The sequence below is a fragment of the Pseudonaja textilis genome, chromosome 1 (genome assembly GCF_049901715.1).
Source record: "Pseudonaja textilis isolate UNSWEBS1 chromosome 1, rPseTex1.2, whole genome shotgun sequence".
In the NCBI taxonomy this organism is placed as follows: domain Eukaryota; kingdom Metazoa; phylum Chordata; class Lepidosauria; order Squamata; family Elapidae; genus Pseudonaja; species Pseudonaja textilis.
Genome location: NC_141990.1, coordinates 1055525 through 1077092, shown reverse-complemented (window position 1 = coordinate 1077092; position 21568 = coordinate 1055525). Strand labels below are relative to the sequence as shown.

Here is a 21568-nt window from a genome sequence, read left to right as displayed (position 1 = left end):
GCGAGGCCGGGGGCGACACGCGCAAGTGAGGTTGGTCCGTGGAGGACTTCCCCCGAAAATAAGACCCGATGGCTTTTTTGGTGGCCAAAAGTAAGTGTGTGTGTGTGTGTGTGTGTGTGTGTGTGTATGAATGACAGGGTCTTATTTTGGGGGAAACGCAGTAGTTGGGTCCTGAAACGTCTTAAGGAATCAGCCAAGCTCCGAGAGCACCGAGGACCCTGTAATCCTCCTGCCCTTCTCCCCTTCCCCTCCAGCTCCTCCTCCTCCGCCCCTTCTCCTTCTCCTTCCCCTCCTCCTCCTCCTCTCCACAACCCTCCCTTCTAGCACTGGTGATGTTCCCTAGCTGGGTCATGAAACGTCACCCGGCTCAGAGAGCCCCAAGGACCCAACTATCTTCCTATTCTCCTTCCTTCCTTCCTTCCTTCCTTCTCTTCCCATCCCCTCCCTCCCCCTTCCTTCCCTGCCTCCCTCTCCCTCCCATCCTCTCCTTCCTTTCTTCCACCATTCCTTTCCTTCCCTCTCACCCTCCTATTCTCTTCCCATCCCCTTCCTTCCTTCCTTCCTTCCTTCCTTCCTTCCAGCCCTGATGATGTTCCCTAGTTGGGTCATGAAACGTCTGCAGGGAAGCAATCCAGCTCAGAGACACCAAGTCCATCTCCTCCTCCCTCCCTTTCTCCTCAACTCACCCTTCTAGTACTGATGACGTTCCCTAGTTCGGTCATGAAACGTCTGCAAGAAAAAACCAGCTGAGCTCAGAGAGCCCACCAAGGACCCCACAGGCTTCAGCTGTTCCAGGCTCGGATGGAGGACAGAGCCAAGGGGCCAGCGAGAATCACCTTGGGTGGGAAAATAGGGAAGTGACCCCATTCCGTCGGCTTGGCAGGGAGAAACCTTGGAGGGGAGAAAAACGACAGAAAGGCCCCTCCACCCACACCACCCCCTGGGCAGGACTCCGGTCTAAGCGGCGACCTCAACGGCGACCGTTTCCCCCGTTTCTGACCCTCCTCCTTCCCTCCGGACAGTCGGCCGAGGCCCAGCTGGCCTACGAGCTGCAGGGCGCCAAGGAGCAGCAGAAGATCCGTCAAGAGGAGATCGAGATCGAAGTGGTCCAGCGCCGGCGGCAGATCGACGTGGAGGAGAAAGAGATCGTGCGGATGGACAAGGAGCTGATCGCCACCGTCCGGCTGCCGGCCGAGGCCGAGGCCCACCGCATGCAGGAGATCGCCGAGGGAGAAAAGTGAGTGGAAGGCAGGGGAGTTTGCTGCCAGCAGAAAGGAAGTGTGGGGGGGGAAGCAGTACATTCCTTAGATGCTGCAGATAATTGCTAGGCAGCCGAAGCTGTTGGCACGCAAGATTATTACTGGAGAGCATGATTGGTGACTCTTGGCTATGGATGTGTCCCATTGGAGAATATACATCCAGGGGGTGGAGGGGGGAAAGACCAGGGTCAAGGGGAGGATGGGTCTCAGAGTCGGCTGCAACTGGGGAACGCCAACATGTCAACTCCTTCATAAATCAGTATTTTTTAGAGATGCTGCTAGAGATTTGGGATTTGAATGGGGGGTGGATTGGTTGGAGTCCTGACAGACCGGGACCCTTGGCTAGAGATCCGCAGGAGGGGAGGGGGAGTCCCAAGAGGTCCCGTTATCCGGGCTCCGGTAGTTAACCCCCATTTACATCATGAGTCTGTAGCCAGATTTTCAAAGCTCAAAGAAGATTTATTAGGAATAGAATAGAATAGAATAGAATAGAATAGAATAGAATAGAATTCTTTTATTGGCCAAGTGCGATTGGGCACAGAAGGAATTTGTCTTGGTGCAAATGCTCTCAGTGCACATAAAAGAAAAGAGATATTCGTCAAGAGTCAAAAATCAATCAGGTACAACACTTAATGATAGTCAGAGAGTCCAATAGAATAGAATAGAAAGATATAGGAATAGAATTTAAATAGGATGGGATGGGATAGAGAATAGAATAGAGTAGAAATTAGAACAGAATAGAATGAGAACAGAATATAGAATAGAATTAGAATAGAATAGAAATAGAATAGAATTCTTTATTGGCCAAGTGTGATTGGGCACAGAAGGAATTTGTCTTGGTGCAAATACTCTCAGTGCACATAAAAAGAAAAGAGACATTCGTCAAGAATCATCAGGTCCAACACTTAATAATAGTCATAGGGTACAATAAGCAACCAAATCATACTACAATAGAATAGAATTATAATTAGAACTAGAATAGGGAATAGAATAGACTAGAATAAGAATATGATAGACTAGAACTAGAATAGGGAATAGAATAGAACAGAATAGACTACAGTAGGATCAGGAAAGAATAGAATAGATTAGATAATAGAATAGAATAGAATAGAATAGAATAGAATAGAATAGAATAGAATAGAATAGAATAGAATAGAATAGAATAGAATAGAATAGAATAAGGAATAGAATAGAATTCTTTATTGGCCAAGTGTGATTGGACACACAAGGAATTTGTCTTTGGTGCAAATGCTCTCAGTGTACATAAAAGAAAAGATACATTCGTCAAGAGTCAAGAATCATCAGGTACACCACTTAGTGACAGTCAGAGGGTACAAGAAACCATCAAATCATACTAGGAAACAGTCCATATAAATCGTAAGGATACAAGTGACAAGGTTACGGTCACACAGTCACAAGTGGGAGGGGATGAGCGATAAGGAGGGATGAGAAGATTAACAGTGATAGTAGTGCAGACTTCCTAATAGCTGGACAGTGTGGAGGGAATTCTTTGTTTGGCAGAGGGAAAAACTGTCCTTGTGTCGAGTTGTTCTGCTGTGCAGGGCTCTATAGCGTCGAGAAGACATGCCGGTGCTGCCGGGGTGGGGTGTAGCCGACTCTCAGACACCTCATTTTCACTGTCACCCTTGACCCTGGTTTCCCCCCACCCCCACCCCCCTGGGTGTGTCGTAATTCATATCCTCCAACGGGACACCTCCCTAGCCCAGAGTCATCCATCAGGCTCTCTAGTTAGAATTTTGCCCGGCAGATTTCCCCTTCTGACCCGGGCAGTCCATGGGGAAGCCATGTGGTCCCTTAAGGACCACCTGATTCACTTTACGACCCCTGCAGGGATTCCTTTAACAAGGGCGGCAGGGAGGTTGTAAAATGAAGCCCAACTCACTGAGCAGCTGTCCGGCTTAGCGATGGAAACGTTGGGCCGAATTGCAGCCGTTCGTCAAGGAAGGCCTTGGAAGACTCAAGCCTCCAGCCAGCAGGGGGTCTCCCACCTTGGCCACTTTTAAAGACCGGTCCGCTTCCGCTTCCCAGCATCCCCCAGTCAGCAAAGCAAAGCTGGGTGAGGAATTCTGGGAGTGGAAGTCCCCGAGCCTTAAAGCAGCCAAGGCGGGAGAGCCCTGCTCCGGAGGTCCCCCGCTAAGACCCCTGCCTGAGAAGGCCGAGGTTCGTCCCCCGTCCCCCCGGACCGCTTTACGAGGGTCCTCCTCTTCCTCCCCGAAAGGGTCAAGCAGGTGCTGATCGCCCAGGCCGAAGGGGAGAAGATCCGGAAGATCGGCGAGGCCGAAGCGCTGGTGATTGAGGCCATCGGCAAGGCGGAGGCCGAGAAGATGAAACTCAAGGCGGAAGCATACCAGCAGTACGGGGAGGCAGCCAAGATGGCGCTGGTGCTGGAAGCCCTGCCCCACGTGAGTGCCCGGCCTGGGGACGGGGGAGAGGGTGGGGGGCTCCCTTTCCCTCCCTCCCAGGGGTCCCTTGGAGCTGCTCAGCACCTCCGTCCTTAACGAAAAGGAAGAGGAGAGGTGACAGATTCCAGGACCGGAGAAGATTCTCCGAGGAACGTCTGAAGGCTCCACAAGGAGCAACAGACTGAAATTAATCTGGAATTAAGGAGGGATTTCCTGACAGCGAGAACTAACCCAAGGCCCTCCAAACCTGGCCAGTTTAAGACTCGTGGACTTCAACTCCCAGAATTCCCGAGCTAACATGACTGGGAGGAGGAATTCTGGGAGTTGAAGTCCACGAGTCTTAAAAAGCTGCCAAGTTTGAAGATCCCTGGAATAGATAGATAGAGAAAGAGAGAGAGAGAGAGAGAATAGATCAATAAATAGAGAAAGAGAAGTAGAAGAGAGAGAAAGAGAGAGATAGGATAGATAGATAGATAGATAGATAGATAGATAGATAGATAGATAGATAGATAGATAGATAGATAATCGATCGATCAGAGATCTCCAAACTTGGCAACTTTAAGACTTGTGGACTTCAACTCCCAGAATTCTTGAGCTAACGTTGACTGGAGTAGGAGGAATTCTGGGAGTTGAAGTCCACAAGTTTTAAAAAGCTGCCAAGTTTGGAGACCCCTGGAATAGATAGATAGAGAAAGAGAGAGAGAATAGATAGATAGAATAGATAGATAGAGAAAGAGAGGTAGAAGAGAGAGAAAGAGAGAGATAGGATAGATAGAATAGACCAGGGTTCTCCAAACTTCGCAAGTTTAAGACTTGTGGACTTCAACTCCCAGAATTCCTGAGCTAACATTGACTAGAGGAGGAGGAATTCTGGGAGTTGAAGTCCACAAGTCTTAAACTTGCCAAGTTTGGAGACCCTTGTTCTAGAAAGAGTGCAGAGAAGAGCAACCAGGAGGATGAGGGGACTGGAGGCTCAAACATACAATGGACGGTTGCAGGAACCGGGCCTGGCTGGTCTAGTAAAGAGAAGGACCAGGGGACACAGGAGAGCATCTCCCAATATTTGAGGGAGGGGCTGCCCCAGAGAGGAGGAGGAAGGGGTCAAGCTATTTTCCAAAGCATCTTTGAAGGCCAGACAAGGAATAATGGATGGAAACTCATCCAGGAGAGATTCAACCTGGAAATAAGGAGGAATTTTCCGAGAGTGAGAACCATCAACCCCTGGAACAGACGTTGCCTTCAGAAGTTGTGGGAGCTTCATCATCCCTGGAGGCTTTCAAGCAGAGACTAGACTGCTCTCTTTCAGAAATGGTGTAGGGTCTCTTTGTTGAGCAGGGGGTTGGTCTAGAGGGCCTCCAGGGTCCCTCCCAGCCTTAGGATTCTAAGAGTCAGGAAGGGAGGGAGGAAAGGAGGAAAGAAATGGATGGAAACAACTCAAGGAGAGAAGCGACTTAGAACCAAGGAGGAATTTCCTGACAGTGAGAACAATTAACCAGTGGAACTGCTGGCCACCAGAAGTTGTGGTTGCTGCAACACTGGAGGCTTTTAAGAAGAGATTGGATCACCTTTTGTCTGAAGTGGTGTGTAGGGTTTCCTGCCTAGGCAGGGGGTTGGGCTAGAAGACCTCCAGGGTCCCTTCTGACTCTTGTCCTTCTTTCCTCCCTCCGCAGATCGCGGCCAAGATCTCGGCGCCCCTCTCCAAGGTGGACGAGATCGTCATCCTCAGCGGAGACAGCAAGGTGAACCGGCTCCTGGCCGAGATCCCGGCGTCGGTGCATGCCCTCACCGGAGTGGACCTCACCAAGGTAAGCTGGCGGGGGCGATGGGGGGGGGGCTGCACCTCCGAGCACCTGGGGCTGCCTCAGCTGCGGGGTTCCACCTGAGCTGTTGCGGGGGAGACTTAGGGGAGGGGTCTCTAAACGTGGCCACTTTAAGACGGGTGGACTTCAGGTCCCAGAATTCTGGGAGTTGAAGTCCACCCGTCTTAAAGTGGCCAAGTTTGGAGACCCCTGAGATATATAGATAATGATAGATAAATAATGATAGATAGATGATAGATAGATAGATAGATAGATAGATAGATAGATAGATAGATAGATAGATAGATGATGGTGGATAGATAGATATAGATTGATGATAGATGATACATAGATGATAGACATAGGTGATAAATAGATGAAATAGATAGCTAGGTAGATATAGCTTGATGATAGATATAGATAGATAGATAGATAGATAGATAGATAGATAGATAGATAGATAGATAGATACATAGATAGATACATAGATAGATACATAGATAGGATAGATGAGATAGAGTACGTAGGTAGGTAGATAGATAGATAGATAGATAGATAGATAGATAGATAGATAGAGGTAGGTATAGATATAGATATAGATTGATGATAGATGATACATAGCTGATATAGGTGATAAATAGGTGATAGAGATAGATAGATATATAGATGAGATAGATAGATAGATGAGATAGATAGATAGATATAGATAGATAGATATGACAAATAGACTTGATATAGATGTATAGACAGACACAGATGAAAGATAGATCGATAGTAGGTAGGTAGGTAGATAGATAGATAGATAGATAGATAGATAGATAGATATAGATTGATGATAAATGATACATAGATGATAGACATAGGTGATAAATAGATGACAGATAGATAGATATATAGATGATGATAGATGATAGATAGATAGATAGATAGATAGATAGATAGATAGATAGATAGATAGATAGATACATAGATACATAGATACATAGATAGGATAGATGAGATAGGTACGTAGGTAGGTAGATAGATAGATAGATAGATAGATAGATAGATAGATAGATAGATAGATAGATATAGATATAGATTGATGATAGATGATACATAGCTGATATAGGTGATAAATAGGTGATAGAGATAGATAGATATATAGATGAGATAGATAGATAGATGAGATAGATAGATAGATATAAGATAGATAGATATGACAAATAGACTTGATATAGATGTATAGACAGACACAGATGAAAGATAGATCGATAGTAGGTAGGTAGGTAGGTAGATAGATAGATAGATAGATAGATAGATAATAGATAATGATAAATACAGTAATGGTATAATAACACTACTGATAGTATAACCCAGGGGGTCCCCAAACCCGGCCACTCTAAGACTTGTGGCTGGCTGGAGAATTCGGGGAAGTCCACCCGTCTTAAAGCGGCCAAGTTTGGGGACCCCTAAAGTCTTAGGGTGATGCCGGGTGGCGTCTTCGACCCCCCCATTTGTGCCTGTCACCCCTCTCTCTCCCCCCTGCAGATCCCCCTGATCCAGAAGGCCACCGGAGTGCAGGCCTGACCCTCCACCGGTTGAGAGAAGCCAACCCCCCCTCCCACAATGCACTTCCCACCCGCTGCGGTCTCGTCCTTCAGCAGGGGAGAATTGAGGGGGGAGCGGAAGAGCCCCTCTGGGTGGGTGCCTTAATCGTGGGAGGAGCAAAGCTGCCCCTCCCCGCCCCTCCCATCTCCCCCAAAAAAACCCGTCCTTGCATTTCGAAGAGAAGGGTCTCCGCTCTGTGTCGTGCTAGCCAGCCCCTCCCTCCCTCTTCCTCCTCCTCCTCTTCCTCCTTCCTCCCACTTCGTGCCTTGACTGCCTGCACCCGCCACCCCAGCCCGACTCTCTCGCTTGCCCAGAAGGAAGACACTTCTCCCCCACCCCCTCATCCAGATGTGAGGGGGTCACATTACGCACCTGGAGGTCTTGGCGCCCCACTCTCCCCGTCCATCCTCTCCGTCCTCTGCCTCGGAGCCCCCCCCCCGGGGGCCCAGAAGAGGAGGAGGAGGTGGGTCCAGGGCAGGATTTGACGGACAGCTTTGACTGTGGCTGGCATAGACCCTGCGGTCACCTTGCATGAGTTCCTCTCCCCCTCCCCAGTTTCGCCTCTGGGTTGTGCCTGGTCTTTGGCCGCCTCCTAGCAGGGCTGGGGTGGGGGTGGGGGTCTCCGATCTCCCACCCCTCGCCAGCCTTCCACCCCTTCGCCTCTGTCCAGTTAGCACTGCCTCCTCCTTCGGCCCACCCGCCCCGCGAAAGTGCCTGACCGGTCAGCCTGGATGCCGGGCGTCGCATGCTGCCATGGCCTCCCCTTCCTCCCCACCCGTCCGCGTGCCTCGGAAGTCCCTGAAAGGGGGCTGGGTGTGTGTGGGGGGCTTGAAGACCCCTCCCCTTCCAGGCTCCGCCCTGCTTCTCCAGGCCACACCCCTTCCTCACCAGCACGAGTTTTCATCTGGGCGGCTTCCCATGGGTGGGCTTCGACTCTGCCCCCCCCCACACCAGAAGGGCAGCAGCCAAGGAATCCCGCTGGTCTCCCCCAAACACAGCAAACCCCTTTCTTTGCACCCTGGTTTCTTTTTTGGGGGCGGGGGTCTTTCTCCTTGATTGCCCCACCACCACCTGGTCTCCATGCTGAGACCTCCAAGGGCCCAAAGTAGCTGGCTAGCTTGACCCCCCCCCCATAAACACAGTCCATTAAAGGGGTGCAAAGGAGTGAATCCATCCCATTTCTGATTTTGGGGGGGGGGGGGCAGCTCTGTGTTCCCCCCCCCGTCCGCTGTGAAGGCAAAGAGGGAGTGGAGGCCCCCTAGATTCTCCCGAGCTGTGAATTGGGGTCCTTGCCAGGGGCTTGTGCTGTGGGGGGGGGGCGAGGGGGGGACACCACGAGGCCGGGGTCCATTTTCCACGGGTAGCATCCTGGCCGGTCTGCCCCGCTTGGCCTCCGGAGGGAGCTGCGCCCGTCCCAGCCCCGCTTGCTCTCCTTCTGCAGTCCCCCCCACCCTCCCCACCCTTGGCCAGCCCTCCCCGCCCCCCAGAAGCTGCCTCCTCTCACACACCCCCACCCCACCTTCCCTGCTTGGGCGTGGTGCATGGCTGCTGGCCTGGCCAAACGTGGCCGGGAACTCTTCATTTAGCCAAATGTGAAATTATAACAGACAATAAAGTTGTTATTGTGATCTTGCTAAAGCCACGCGTGGTCTTGTCTCGGGGGGGTGGGGGGTGTGTGCTTCTGGCAGGAGCACCAGTTGGGGGTCTGGGAGCCGCCTTCTTCCCCTGACTAGCCAAAAGACACACACACCCCTTCCGTGGCTCTGATAATCTCTATCTGTGTGTCTCTGCCTACCTATCTATCATCTGTCTGTCTGTCTGTCTGTCTATCTATCTTTCTATCTATCTATCTATCTATCTATCTATCTATCTATCTATCTATCTATCTATCTGTCTATCTGTCTGTCTACCTACCTACCTTATCTATCTATCTATCTATCCATCCATCCATCCATCATCTATCTGTCTGTCTGTCTGTCTATCTATCTATCTATCTATCATTTGTCTATTTGTCTGTCTGTCTACCTACCTACCTTATCTATCTATCTATCCATCCATCCATCCATCATCTGTCTGTCTGTCTGTCTGTCTGTCTATCTATCTATCTATCTATCTATCTATCTATCTATCTATCTATCTATCTATCTATTTGTCTATCTATCTGTCTATTTCTCTGTCTATCTACCTACCTTATCTATCATCCATCCATCCATCCATCCATCCATCCATTCATCTATCATCTGTCTGTCTCTCTGTCTGTCTGTCTGTCTGTCTTTCTGTCTGTCTATCTATCATCTATCTATCTATCATCTGTGTATCTATCTATCTATCTGTCTATCCATCCATCCATCTATCCATCCTTAGTAAGACCACACCCAGAGTCCTGCATCCAGTTTTGGTCACCACACTATAAAAAAGATATTGAGACTCTAGAAAAAGTGCAGAGAAGAGCAACCAGGATGATTGGGGGACTGGAGGCTCAAACATACAATGGACGGTTTCAGGAACTGGGATTGGCTGGTCTAGGGAAGAGAAGGACCAGGGGAGACAGGAGAGCATCTTCCAATATTTGAGGGGCTGCCACAGGGAGGAGGAGGAAGGGGGGTCAAGCTGTTCTCCAAAGCCCCCAAAGGCCAGACAAGGAAGAATGGATGGAAACTGACCCAGGAGAGATTCAACCTGGAACTAAGGAGGAATTTCCTAACAGGGAGGACAATTAACCAGTGGAACTGCTGGCCACCAGAAATCGTGGGTGCTCCATCACTGGAGGTTTTTCAGAAGAGATTGGACAACCATTTGTCTAGAATAGAATAGAATAGAATAGAATAGAATAGAATAGAATAGAATAGAATCACAGAGTTGGAAGGGACCTTGGAGGTCTTCTAGTCCAACCCCCTGCCTAGGCAGGAAACCCTACACCACTTCAAACAAAGGGTTGTCCAATCTCTTCTTAAAAACTTCCAGCGTTGCAGCATTCACAACTTCTGGGGGCAAGTAGTTCCACTGGTTAATTGTCCTCCCTGTTAGGAAATTCCTCCTTAGTTCTAAGTTGATTTAGGGCAGAGGTCTGCAAACTTGGCAACTTTTAAGACTTGGGGACATGTCTTAAATAACCTTTAGATTACCTTTAATATTGATTACCTTTAAATAAGAGATAATATGAATAACAATCAGTAAGAATTGAGATACGCCCTAAAGGATAATATGGAACTGAAATTAAAGTCTAATGACTGTATAGTAATAATAAAATATATAGGAAGTTAATGAATGCAATGTGAACGTAAATTTAAAAGAAAAAAAAACTATAGAGATTGTGCACAAGATATATGTACCCACCAACACATTTAAGAGGAAAATAAATTTTCCTCTTAAATTTATAATTGAAAGAAGGTTTCATTTGTTTTACGTGTTATATTTTGTGTTTTTTTTGTTGTTGTTAAAAATAAAATAAAAACTTATAAAAAAAAAAGAGTTGGGGACTTCAACTCCCACTGGAGAATTCTGGGAGTTGAAGTCCCCAAAGTCTTAAAAGTTGCCAAGTTTGGGGCCCCTCTGACTTAGGGTCTCCTGTTTGAGCAAGGGGCTGGACTAGAAGACCTCCAAGGTCCCTTCCCACCTCCTTGATTCTGTCATTTCCCCCGCCAGCAGAATTCTGGGAGTTGAAGTCACCCATCTGGTTGGGTCCGTTGCTAGGACCAACGGTGGCCATTCGAGCCGAGGTGGGTTGGAGGGCGTCGGTCCCCTGGTCCTTCTGATAACCTCTGCGACCAGTGACACCCCAGCTTCTGTTCGGGGGGGGGCAGCTTGCCCTCGGGCGGGCATCCCAGGTGGAGCTCCTGATAAGGCCGGATAGGGTCCTTTTCGGACTCCTCGTTGGGGGTCCTTATCTGGGAAGAAGCAGCTGGGGGGGCCCTCCTGGGCAGGGCAGAAAGGCAAGCAGCAGCTGCGGACGATAACCGGCGCCATTCTCCTGGCGCTGCCCAGAAAGATGCCACCTGCTCTTGGGTGGGTCGGCCAGGAAGTGCCTCCCCTGGCATGCAGAGTTTGCACACTCACATGTCTTGGGGGAGGGGGCCACAAACCTGACACACACACACCCCCAGTTCATCTCCAATCAGCAGCACCCCCAAATCCCGGGGCTTTGACCCGGAGCGGAGGTGCCAGTTTTTGTGCCCGGCCAACTGGAGGGGCCCCAAGGCAGCACGGACTTTTTCCTCTGGCCCGTCTCTTAAGATCGTCCGGGGTCTCCAACCTGAAGACTGGTGGGCTTCGACTCCCAGAATTTCCCCAGCCAGCAGAGCTCCCCCTTGAGCAGGGGGTTGGACTAGTTGACCTCCCAGGTTCCCTCCAACTCTTGTCCTTCTCTTATCCTGTGTTAAGCCCTTCAGTCGGCTGGCTTTTCAGCGTGTAAGACCGGCGCCTGAACAGTGGGCCCTGATAGGGTCACAAATGTGAAATAAACAGGGATATTAATTTAATAAAATAAATATATTTTCTTTTTTTAAAAAAACAAACAAACTTGCATTCCATTGTGTCCGATTCTCAGAAACTCCCGGGATGGATTTCTCCTGCAGTTTTCTTGCCAAGGGTTTTTTTTTTTTTTCCAAAAGCGGTTTGCCATTGCTTCCTTCCTAAGGCAGAGAGAGCGCGGCTGGCCCAAGGACAACCAGTTGGTTTAGTGCAGTGGTCGCCAACTGGTGGGTCTGGGACCACTGGTGGTCCGCGAGAAAATGTTGGTGATCCGCAGAGAAATGTCACCCCCAAAGCAATTAATCCAGGCTGCACAGGAACACAAGGCTTGCGTCGCTTGCAAGGGGGGGAACGCGCCCCACGCGCCCCACGCGCCTGGCCTGGCCCCCGGGCTGCTTCTTTCCGCTTCTTTCTTCCGCTTTTGGCTGCACGCAAGGAAAGCCACCAAAGTCTTTCTTTCTCTCCCCCAAACTCCCCCAGAAATGAGTCTTTGGGACCCTGCAAGGCCTCTCCTGCTCCAAGAGGCTCACAAAGACTCATTTCTGGCGGAGTTTTGGAGGAGAGAAAGAAAGACTTTGGCGGCTTCTGCTGTTTTCCTTGCACGAAGCCAAAAGTCTCTCCTCTCTCTCTCTCTTTCTCTCTCTCCTTCTCTCCCACCAACATCAGCAAGCTATCATCAGTCAAAACTCATATTAGTGGTCCCTGGGATTTAAACTTACGAGTTTGGTGGTCCCTGAGGTCCAAAAGGTTGGCGACCCCTGGTTTAGTGCCCAAGGCAGGACTAGAACTCGCCGTCTCTCTTGGTATCTGACCTGGTGCCTTAACCGCCATCCCCAAACTGGCCCTCAAAGAAAGATCTATAACCGTGATGGTAACCTACGGCAAGCGTGCCATCTCTGCCGCCACGCAAGCCGTTGCCCCAGCTCAGTTCCACTGCGCATGCACACGTGCCTCCCGCCAACCAGCTAATTGTTGGGTATCTGCCATGCATGCGCAGCAGCGGGGCGTGTGCGGGAGACGCGCACGCGTGCACAGAGGCACACGGCGTGCACAGGGTTGGGGGTGCATTCGCAGGGGGCGAGGGGGGGGTCATACGCGCATTGCATTATGGGTGCAGGCACACCAGCGCACGCACCCACTTTAGGCACGTGAGAACGAAAAGATGAGCCATCAGTGGTCTATAAATACCAAAAAGGCTGTTCTTTGGTCTTCTGAAACCCATCAGGACTAGTGGCATGAAATTACATTAAATACAATTCGAGCCACAGCATTCTGGGACACAGGACCATTTTGCATCCCAGCAAACTGTATTTGGAGTGCAGGTAAGTCCTTGACTCACAACCACTGCTGAGCCCAGCATTTCTGCTGCAAAGCAAGGCAGTTATCACATGAGTTTTGCCCCGTTTTACGACCTTTCTTGTCACCGTTAAGTGAACAGCTTGCCCTCAGAAGATGTGGGAGCGTCATCCCTGGAGGCTTCCAAGAAGAGACTGGACTGTCATCTGTCACAAATGGTGTAGGGTCTTCTGCTTGGGCGGGGGGGTTGGGCTAGATGACCTACAAGGTCCCTTCCAACTCTGATCATCTGTTATCAGTGAATCTCTGCAGTCGTTAAGCGAGGAATACGGTTGTAAAATGAATCTGCCTTCCCCACGAACTTTGATGGTCAGAAGCTGGCAAACAGCGATCACGTGACCCCCGTCATAAATACGAGTCCATAGCCAAGCCTCTGAATTTTGATCACTGGGAAGACTGCAACGGTCGTTAAGTGTGAAAAACGGTCATGAACCAGTTTTTTCCAGTGTTGTCGCAACTTTGAACAGTCTCTAAGCGAATTGTCGTAAGTCGAGGACTATGTGGACTGCTGCTATCCGGGCTGCCTCGTTCCAAAAAGTGCACAAAAATTGTTTTCTCTCATCTTGGCAATGTTAAAAGGCGGCTGGACTTCAACTCCCAGAATTCTCCAGCCGGGAAAGTGGAGGATTCTGGGAGCTGAAGTCCACAAGTCTTACAGTCCAATTTTTTAATATTTTTTTTTTGACAAACATATCAGTGCATGAACAGTGTGGAACCAGATTGTTATACATTTTGGGACAAATAAAATAGTATGAGCCATATTTGTTCCATTTCACAAGCTTATATAATTCTACCAATAATACACATATTTTTGGGTTAAATTATAACCTTTCATGACTTCGCTATTCAGCATTCCAATGTGTTATTTTCATACCAAGCCCCCAATTCTCATACCTTTTAATACAAATCAATAAACTATTATTAATAATATGCATTGAGCAAGCTTGTATCATTCCAATAATAATGTTCAACTTACATTCCCCCTTGATTTGATAATTCAATAGTTCAATATGTTCTTATGTCAGTCACCACATTCTACATGTCATAGATTTTAATACAAATTAAGTATTTTTAATCACATTTGTTACATTTAGCAAACATACACATACGTATTGAATATGTCCACAAGTCTTACACCTAATTCAGAGGTCTCCAAACTTGGCCACTTTAAGACCGGTGGATTGCAACTCCCAGGATTCTCCAGCCAGCCTAGCATAGGGACCTTGGAGGTCAATTAGTCCAGCCCCCTGCTTAAGCCAGCCTGGGCATAACTGGCTGGGGAATTCTGGGAGTTAAAGTCCACCGGTCTTTAAGCGGGGCCAAGGTTGCTGCTCTAGTTGATCCGTAAGAGTCATTGCTGACTTGGTGTCACATAATCAAAGCGTTGAGCAATGACCCCGCGGGAAATCTTGGCCCAAAAAAGTCACCTGAGAATGTGCACTGTTAACCCAGCTCTGGGTTAACACATAGTGGCAAGCAAAGCAAGTGTGGCAGACGAAGGAAGGACTAGATGGCCTCAGGAGGGCTCGACGAGGGAGGGCAAGGCCGATCGGGCGCCTGCTGAACCCCAAATTTTACGAGCATCATGCCCGGCAATTGGGCCAAAGCCTCTCCTTGAAAACCAAAGGAAGAGAGAGAGAGAGAAAGATCATTCCGTAACAGGTGGTCCTCGAGATACGATCAGAATCGAGCCCAAAATTTGGGTTGCCAAGGGAAACGTGTGTCAAGCGAGGTTTTAACCCTGTTTTACGACGTTTCCTGCCACGGTTCTTAAGGGAACTGCTGCATTTTCTTCAATGGAGTCACGTCGTCGTTAAGTGAATCCGGCTTCCCCATTGACTTGGCTTGTCAGGAGGTGCCATAGCAACCGTCATAAAAACGAGCCAGTCTGAATTTCATCACCGTGAGACAAAATGCTACGACAGTTGTTAAGTGTGTGTGGGGTGTGTGTGTGTGGAAAAACACACTCCTAAGTCAACTTGTTCTCCGTGGCCGCTGTAACTTGGAAGGGTCACTGAGCGAAGCGTTGAAACTCCGAGGACCAAGTGTGTGTAAGCCGTGTTGGTCTGCACCCCATTTCACCCTATAGGATCCCCAAGGGATACGGGGCCAGGGGCTTGACCGTCACATAACAGGACACGCCAGGCTGAAAAAAGGGCGTTGGCAGATGGATCACGGGGGCAGACGGTTCCTGGGCGCAGTGGAGGATTGGCTGTGTAGTCCGAGGCCTCCCTGCCCTCCTGCCTGCCTGGGCCAGGTCCCTGATAAGGAGGGAGATATGGGGAGGATGATCCGGCTGGTCTTTTATCAGCACCTTACAGGCTGGGCAGACAAATACACACACGCACGCACACACGCACACACACACACCCCGGGGAGAGTCCCCTGACTTGGTTTCCCCATCGGAGTTCTCTAACCAGCCCCACCCCTGGTCTCTCTCCCCCCCCAAGCTGCCCCCACCCCAGGCAAATGGCCCAAAGCGAAGACGTTTCCTTCACTGGGACGCTCGGCACCTGGCCCGGCTTCCAGTGTCTGCCTCGTCCCTACAACACAGGCGGAATGAAAAGACTTAACACTGGTGGCGTTACCTAGCTGGGTCATGAAACGTCTGCAAGGAAACCAGCAGGCTCAGAGAGCACCAGGGACCCCACAGTCCTTCCTCCTCACCCCCTCCTCCTCCTTCTCTTCCTTCTCCTCCTCCTCCTCCTCCTCCTCCTCCTCCCTCCCTCCCTTCCAGCACTGATGATGTTCCCTAGCTGGGTCATGAAACGTCTGCAAGAAAAACGCACCCGGCACAGAGAGCACCAGGGGCCCCGCAGTGCCTCCCTCTTCCCAAAACCCCTGGGCAGAGGCGTTGGGAGACCCCGGTGGCCCCAAAGGACCCCCGGCCTCCATTTCTGAAAATAGGAATAGAATAGAATAGAAAATGGGAATAGAGTAGAGTAGAGTAGAGTAGAGTAGAGTAGAGTAGAGTAGAGTAGGAATGGGAATAGAATAGAATAGAATATTGGAGAATAGAATAGAATAGAATAGAATAGAATAGAATAGAATAGAATAGAATAGAATAGAATAGAATAGAATAGAATAGAACAGGAGTAAGAATAACAATAACAATAAGAATAAGAATAAGAATAAAATACAATATAGGAACAGAATAGAAAAGAAAATGGGAATAGAAAAGAATAGAAATAGAAAAGAATAGGAGCTGGAAGGGACCTTGGAGGTCCTCTAGTCCAGCCCCCTGCCCAAGCAGGAGATCCTACACTTATTTCAGGTAAGCGACTGCCCAGCCTCTTCTTAGAGACCTCCAGTGACGGAGCTACCCACCATTTCTGAAGGAGTGGGGGGGTCCCCAAAGAGAAAGACCAGCTGAGCCGGTGAGCTGCAGTGGGGGGGACACCAGAAGCCACCCTCCCCCGAAGGAGAGAGAGGGAGGGAGGAGCCCCCCTTGGCCCGGAGCCGCCTTATCTCAGCCCCACCTGGGTGTCCTGGGAGCCCTTGAGATTCCTGGCTGTCTGAAGGTGGGGGGGGGGGGTTTGGAGAGGGGCCAAGCAGGAGGGCCGGGAGATAGGCTGCCCGGCTGCGGGGGCTATAAAAGGGCCTCCTTCCGAAGCCCCCACCCGATGCTGCTGCCCTTGGAAGCGCCAGGTGCACGAGAGGGTAAGTGCCCATCCGGGACAGGGGGGGCAGGCCCTGGGGGGGGATTGGGGGGGCTCACGAATTTTTCCCAGGGTGCCCGGGCCTGCCCTCCCCTCTGGACCTGGTGCCCGGAAGCATCTGGGGGTGAAGGGTAACCTTGGAAGTATGTGGGGGGCATCTCCGTCTCCTGGGCATTGAATCATTCAGTCCTAGGGCTGGAAGGGACCTCCGAGGTCGTCTAGCCCAACCCGCTGCCCAAGACCTTGCCTTCCAGGTTCAGCTCCAATGCTGGGAGGGGTTGAAGAAGAACCGTTTGTCTGAAAGGGGTCTAGGCAGGGGCGGCTGCTTGAGCAGGGGGTTGGGCTAGAGGACCTCCAAGGACCCTTCCAACACCGTGATTCTGTTATAGAATCATAGAATTGGACGGGACGTCTCTCGGATTAGTTTCCAACCTTCTTTCCTTTTTTTTCCTTCCTTCCTTCCTTTCCTTCCTTCCTTCCCTCCCTCCTTCCGCTCTCCTCTTTGTCTTTCCCATCTTCCTTCCTTCCTCTCTCCCTCCCTCCCTTCCTTCCTTCCTCCCTTCCTTTCTTCTATAGAATAGAATAACAGAGTTGGAAGGGACCTTGGAGGTCTTCTAGTCCAACCCCTTGCTTAGGCAGGAAACCTTACACCACTTCAGGCAAATGAAAAAAGCCTCCAGTGTTGGAGCACCCACGACTTCTGGTGGCAGGCAGTTCCACTGGTTCATTGTTCTCACTGTTCAGAGGTTTCTCTTTAATTCCAGGTTGCTCCTCTCTCTCCTTCAGGCGTTTCCGTCCCTTTTTCTTGTCTTTCCTTCTGATGCTTGACCTCCAAGTCTTCTTTGGGGCAACCCCTCAAACATTGGAAGATGCTGTCCTGTCACCCCCTCGGTCCTTCCTTTCCTGAGAACTAGACATGCCCAATTCCCACAACCGTTCCTCCTGGGATTTAGCCTCCAGACCGTCTCAGGGAGATGCAAAACATTTCTCGAATTTCACGTTGCTTCAAATGCGCCTGGGAATATTTTACAGCCTCTTTACGCGAGCGGTTTCTTAAATGGCTTTCGCTCCGGAACCCAAGGCGGATACTGCCCAACATGTGTTAATTCTGTTTCTCTGAAGTGTAGAAACAGTAGGGAAAAAATGTATTTTCATTCCATTTCCATCCAGCCCGCCTTTCAAAGACCTGGGAAGCCTCGCTCCGCTGCAGAGAATAAAAAAAACTTTGAGAATAGCAAAAAGACGCAGCAGCTCCTTCAGGCGAAGTGCAATTGTCCTGTCGATCCATTTTGTAAATATTAGGCCAATAAATAAGTGGAATGGTTTTGTTTTCCTGCCCAGGGAGTTACGATATTAGGAGTTTAGTTTAGTTAAATTTCATTTAGTTCGATTTAATTTAGTTTAGTTTAGAGTTTAATTTTAATTCATTTTAGTTTAATTTATTCAATTTAATTTAGTTTAGTTTAGAGTTTAATTTTAATTCATTTTAGTTTAATTTATTCAATTTAATTTAGTTTAGTTTAGAGTTTAATTTTAATTCATTTTAGTTTCATTTATTCAATTTAATTTAGTTTAGAGTTTAATTTTAATTCATTTTAGTTTGATTTATTCAATTTAATTTAGTTTAGTTTACAGTTTAATTTTAATTCATTTTAGTTTAATTTATTCAATTTAATTTAGTTTAGTTTACAGTTTAATTTTAATTCATTTTAGTTTAATTTATTCAATTCAATTTAGTTTAGTTTCTAGTTTAATTTTGATTTATTTTAGTTTTAGGTTAGGTTGGGTTTGCTTCGGGTTTAGTTCAGTTTGGTTTAGATTTAGTTCAGGTTTAATTCAATTTGCTTCCGTTTAGGTTAGGTTAGAATAGTTTCAGTTCCGTTTAATTTAGTTGAGTTCAGTTTTGGAATTTGCAGATTGGTCCGAAGAGCCCCTGGGTCCCCACTATTTCTTTATATACAGGTGCAAAGCATAATCTGAGCACAGCTGGAAAACCCCATTGGGCATTTTAATCTAGCTTTTATCGCCCTAATTTCTCTGGGTTTTTTTCCTCTTTCTCTCTCTCTCTCTCTTTCTCCAGTTCTCCAGCTGCAGGTTATTCTTCCCTGAGAGAAAAAAAAGACTTGATGAGTTTCCAGCTCGGATATCATCATATACTGTAAGTTGGAATCAGACACTACAGTATAGATGATGTACTATCTGGAGCTCCTGGGTCCATCCGAAGCGCCTTCCGGCTTTCCACTCTTGAAGCATCTCCACCTTGGCTGCAAACGAGTTTTATTTTTACTCGAGGGAAATGTTTTTCACAGGAGAGAGCCAGCAGGAAAGGGGCAAGCAGAAAGCAGGAAGCCCTTTTGCCTTAATGTGGACTAGAAGCCCCGGGGGAAGTGGGATTTTTTTATCTTTTAATTCTTTTTTTTTTCCCCAGACCAGTTTGCCTGCAGAAAGGAGTTTTCCCATCAATGGAAATGCCAGGGAATGTGTCCTAAGATAAGAGGGAGTAGCTATGGCCCGTTGAGGACTTGTGGACTTCAACTCCCAGAATTTCTTGAACCGGCCATATTGGCTGGCTCAGGAATTCTGGGAGTTGAAGTCCATAGATCATTAAGGGGCCATAGTTGCCCAATTGTGAGTTAAGGTATATGGTGGATAGCACAACCAGCTAGAGCAGGGGTCCCCCAAACCTGGCAACTTTAAGACTTGTGGATTTCAACTCCCAGAATTCTCCAGCCGAGAATTCTGGGAGTTGAAGTCCACAAGTCTTAAAGTTGCCAGGTTTGGAGACCTCTGAGCTACAGTCTGGATTTGATGGCAGTTCAGAAGTAGGAAATCTAAATACATGAAATAATTTTGCCCATTTTATCCACTTCTCCAGTCCTCCTCAAGGACCTGGAATAGACAGGCGTTGTTTTAATAACAGCCAACCTATCATTGCAGGATGTAAGCTAATTATTATGACTGGCCAGAGGTTTAGCCTGGATTTGCCAATTTTACCCAGCTATCCAGGCCTTCCCAAAGAGCTGGTGGGGTCAGGCTGCTGTCATTTGACCCTTGAATATGCAGCCCACCTTATTAACAGCATAACAACAGAATATAACAAGAGTTGGCAGGGTCCTTGGAGGTCATCTAGTCCAACCCTGTGCGGAGGCAGGAAACCTATAGCATTCCAGACAAGTGGCTTTCCAGTCTCTTCTTAAAAGCCTCCAGTGATGGGGCAGCCACAATTTCTGGTGGCGAGTTGTTCCACTGATAAATTGTTCGGGAAATTCCTCCTTAGTTCAGGTTGGTTCTCTCCTCGGTTAATAACAGAATAAGCAGCACAGCAGAATAACAAAGAGTTGGAAGGGCCCTGGGGAGATCCTCTAGCCCAACCCCCCGTGCTATCTCCAGGCATACAGCAGCAGGAAAGCGTTGAAGCATTTTTGAGTGAGGTAAATCAGGCTCAGCTTATCACGGGGAGCAGCTCCATTGATAGAATATAGAATAATGGAGTCGGAAGGGACCTTGGAGGTCTTCTAGTCCAGCCCCCTTTCATGCATGGAGGGGGGGGGTGACCCCCAAGAAAGTGGGGGTGGAGATGAGGGGAAGGGCCTGTGCCCTGATCTGCGAGACCACCGCTCTACAAACGTCTTGGAAGACCAACCACGCGGCGTGTCAGCGAAACCGTTACCATTACTGAGTTTAGTAATGGTAAGGGTTCTTCTGCCCTGCCCGATAAATCTCCTTCCAGCACCCCAAAGGCAAGAAGATGCCACCCGGCCTCACAAGGACACCGTAGCCCATCTTCCTGTGCGAAAATAAAATAAAATCATGGCCCCCAAGTCCTCTTGAGTCTGCTGCCTCTTCTTCTTACGGGCGTGGGAAAACAGTCGGCCCCCACGGGGTCCTTGAGGGTTGGTCAAATCGGCCTTTGGATTATGGATTTCCTGTCCGGCCGCTCACAGAGGGTCCGGGATTCTAGGAGTTGAAGTCCACAAGTCTTAAAGTTGCCAAGTTTGGAGACCTCTGAGCTACAGTCTGGATTTGATGGCAGTTCAGAAGTAGGAAATCTAAATACATGAAATAATTTTGCCCGTTTTATCCACTTCTCCTCCTCAAGGACCTGGAATAGACAGGCGTTGTTTTAATAAGTGCCAACCTATCACTGCAGGATGTAAGCTAATTATTATGACTGGCCAGAGGTTTAGCCTGGATTTGCCAATTTTACCCAGCTATCCAGGCCTTCCCAAAGAGCTGTTGCTACCACTTGATTTCCAGTAAAAGAGATCTTTTCTCTAATTAAAAGAGCCTTAAGTATTTCTTTCTTGGATTTTGAATGGAGCATCACCTGACACCCTTAGATTTTGAAGCCCTGATCATCTTCTTCTTCTCCCTGGACCTCTTTTGTCTTCCATCTTTCCCTGGAGGGTGAAGTGAAGGAGGCTGTATTTTTCCGGGTGTCGCATATCCCAGGTCCGAAATATTCTTTGCTTTTTTACGGTTTTGATGATTTTGAGCCTCGGTGGCGCAGCGGTGAGAGTGCAGTGCTACAGGCCACTTCTGCTGATTGCCGGCCGCCTGCAATTGGGCAGTTCAAATCCCACCAGGCTCCAGGTTGACTCAGCCATCTGTCCTTCTGAGGTGGGTAAAACGAGGACCCAGATGGTTGAGGGCAAGAGGCTGGCTCTGTAAACCGCTTAGAGTGGGCTGTAAAAGCACTGTGAAGTGGTATGTGTCGTCTAAGGGCTATCGCTAAGTTCTGTCTCTCACCCGTCCATCTTCCATCTATCTACTGTGATGGTGCAACGGTCAGAATGCAGTATTGCAGGCCAATTCTGCCCACTGCCAGCCGTTCGATTCTCACCAAGCTTCAGGTCGACTCATCTTTCCATCCTTCCCAGGTCAGCAAAATAGGGACCCAGATTGTTGGGGGCAAGAGGCGGATGCTGTAAACCACTCAGAGGGGGCTGGAAAGCACTGGGAAGCGGGATATAAGTCTAAGGGCTCTGGCTATTTGGCTTTTCCAGGGGGCT

General features: G+C 48.8%; 1 protein-coding gene and 1 long non-coding RNA gene across 5 annotated transcripts in view; both read left to right on the top strand.

Annotated features, from left to right (window-relative positions):
* Positions 1–8709, top strand: part of FLOT2 (flotillin 2) — a 49346-nt gene extending 40637 nt beyond the window's left edge. For all 4 annotated transcript variants that reach the window (XM_087924236.1, XM_087924225.1, XM_087924227.1 and 1 more), the window contains 4 exons: positions 1023–1237; positions 3499–3682; positions 5353–5487; positions 7012–8709. In XM_087924236.1, the coding sequence (XP_087780362.1) occupies positions 1023–1237; positions 3499–3682; positions 5353–5487; positions 7012–7050 (573 nt within the window). In that variant the 3' untranslated portion in view covers positions 7051–8709. The remainder of the gene's footprint in view (positions 1–1022; positions 1238–3498; positions 3683–5352; positions 5488–7011) is intronic.
* Positions 8710–16519: 7810 nt separating this feature from the next.
* Positions 16520–20377, top strand: LOC148127485 (uncharacterized). The gene is made up of 2 exons (XR_015741689.1): positions 16520–16557; positions 18637–20377. It is a non-coding gene; the product is annotated as an uncharacterized LOC148127485 (long non-coding RNA).
* The last annotated feature ends 1191 nt before the right edge of the window (positions 20378–21568 follow it).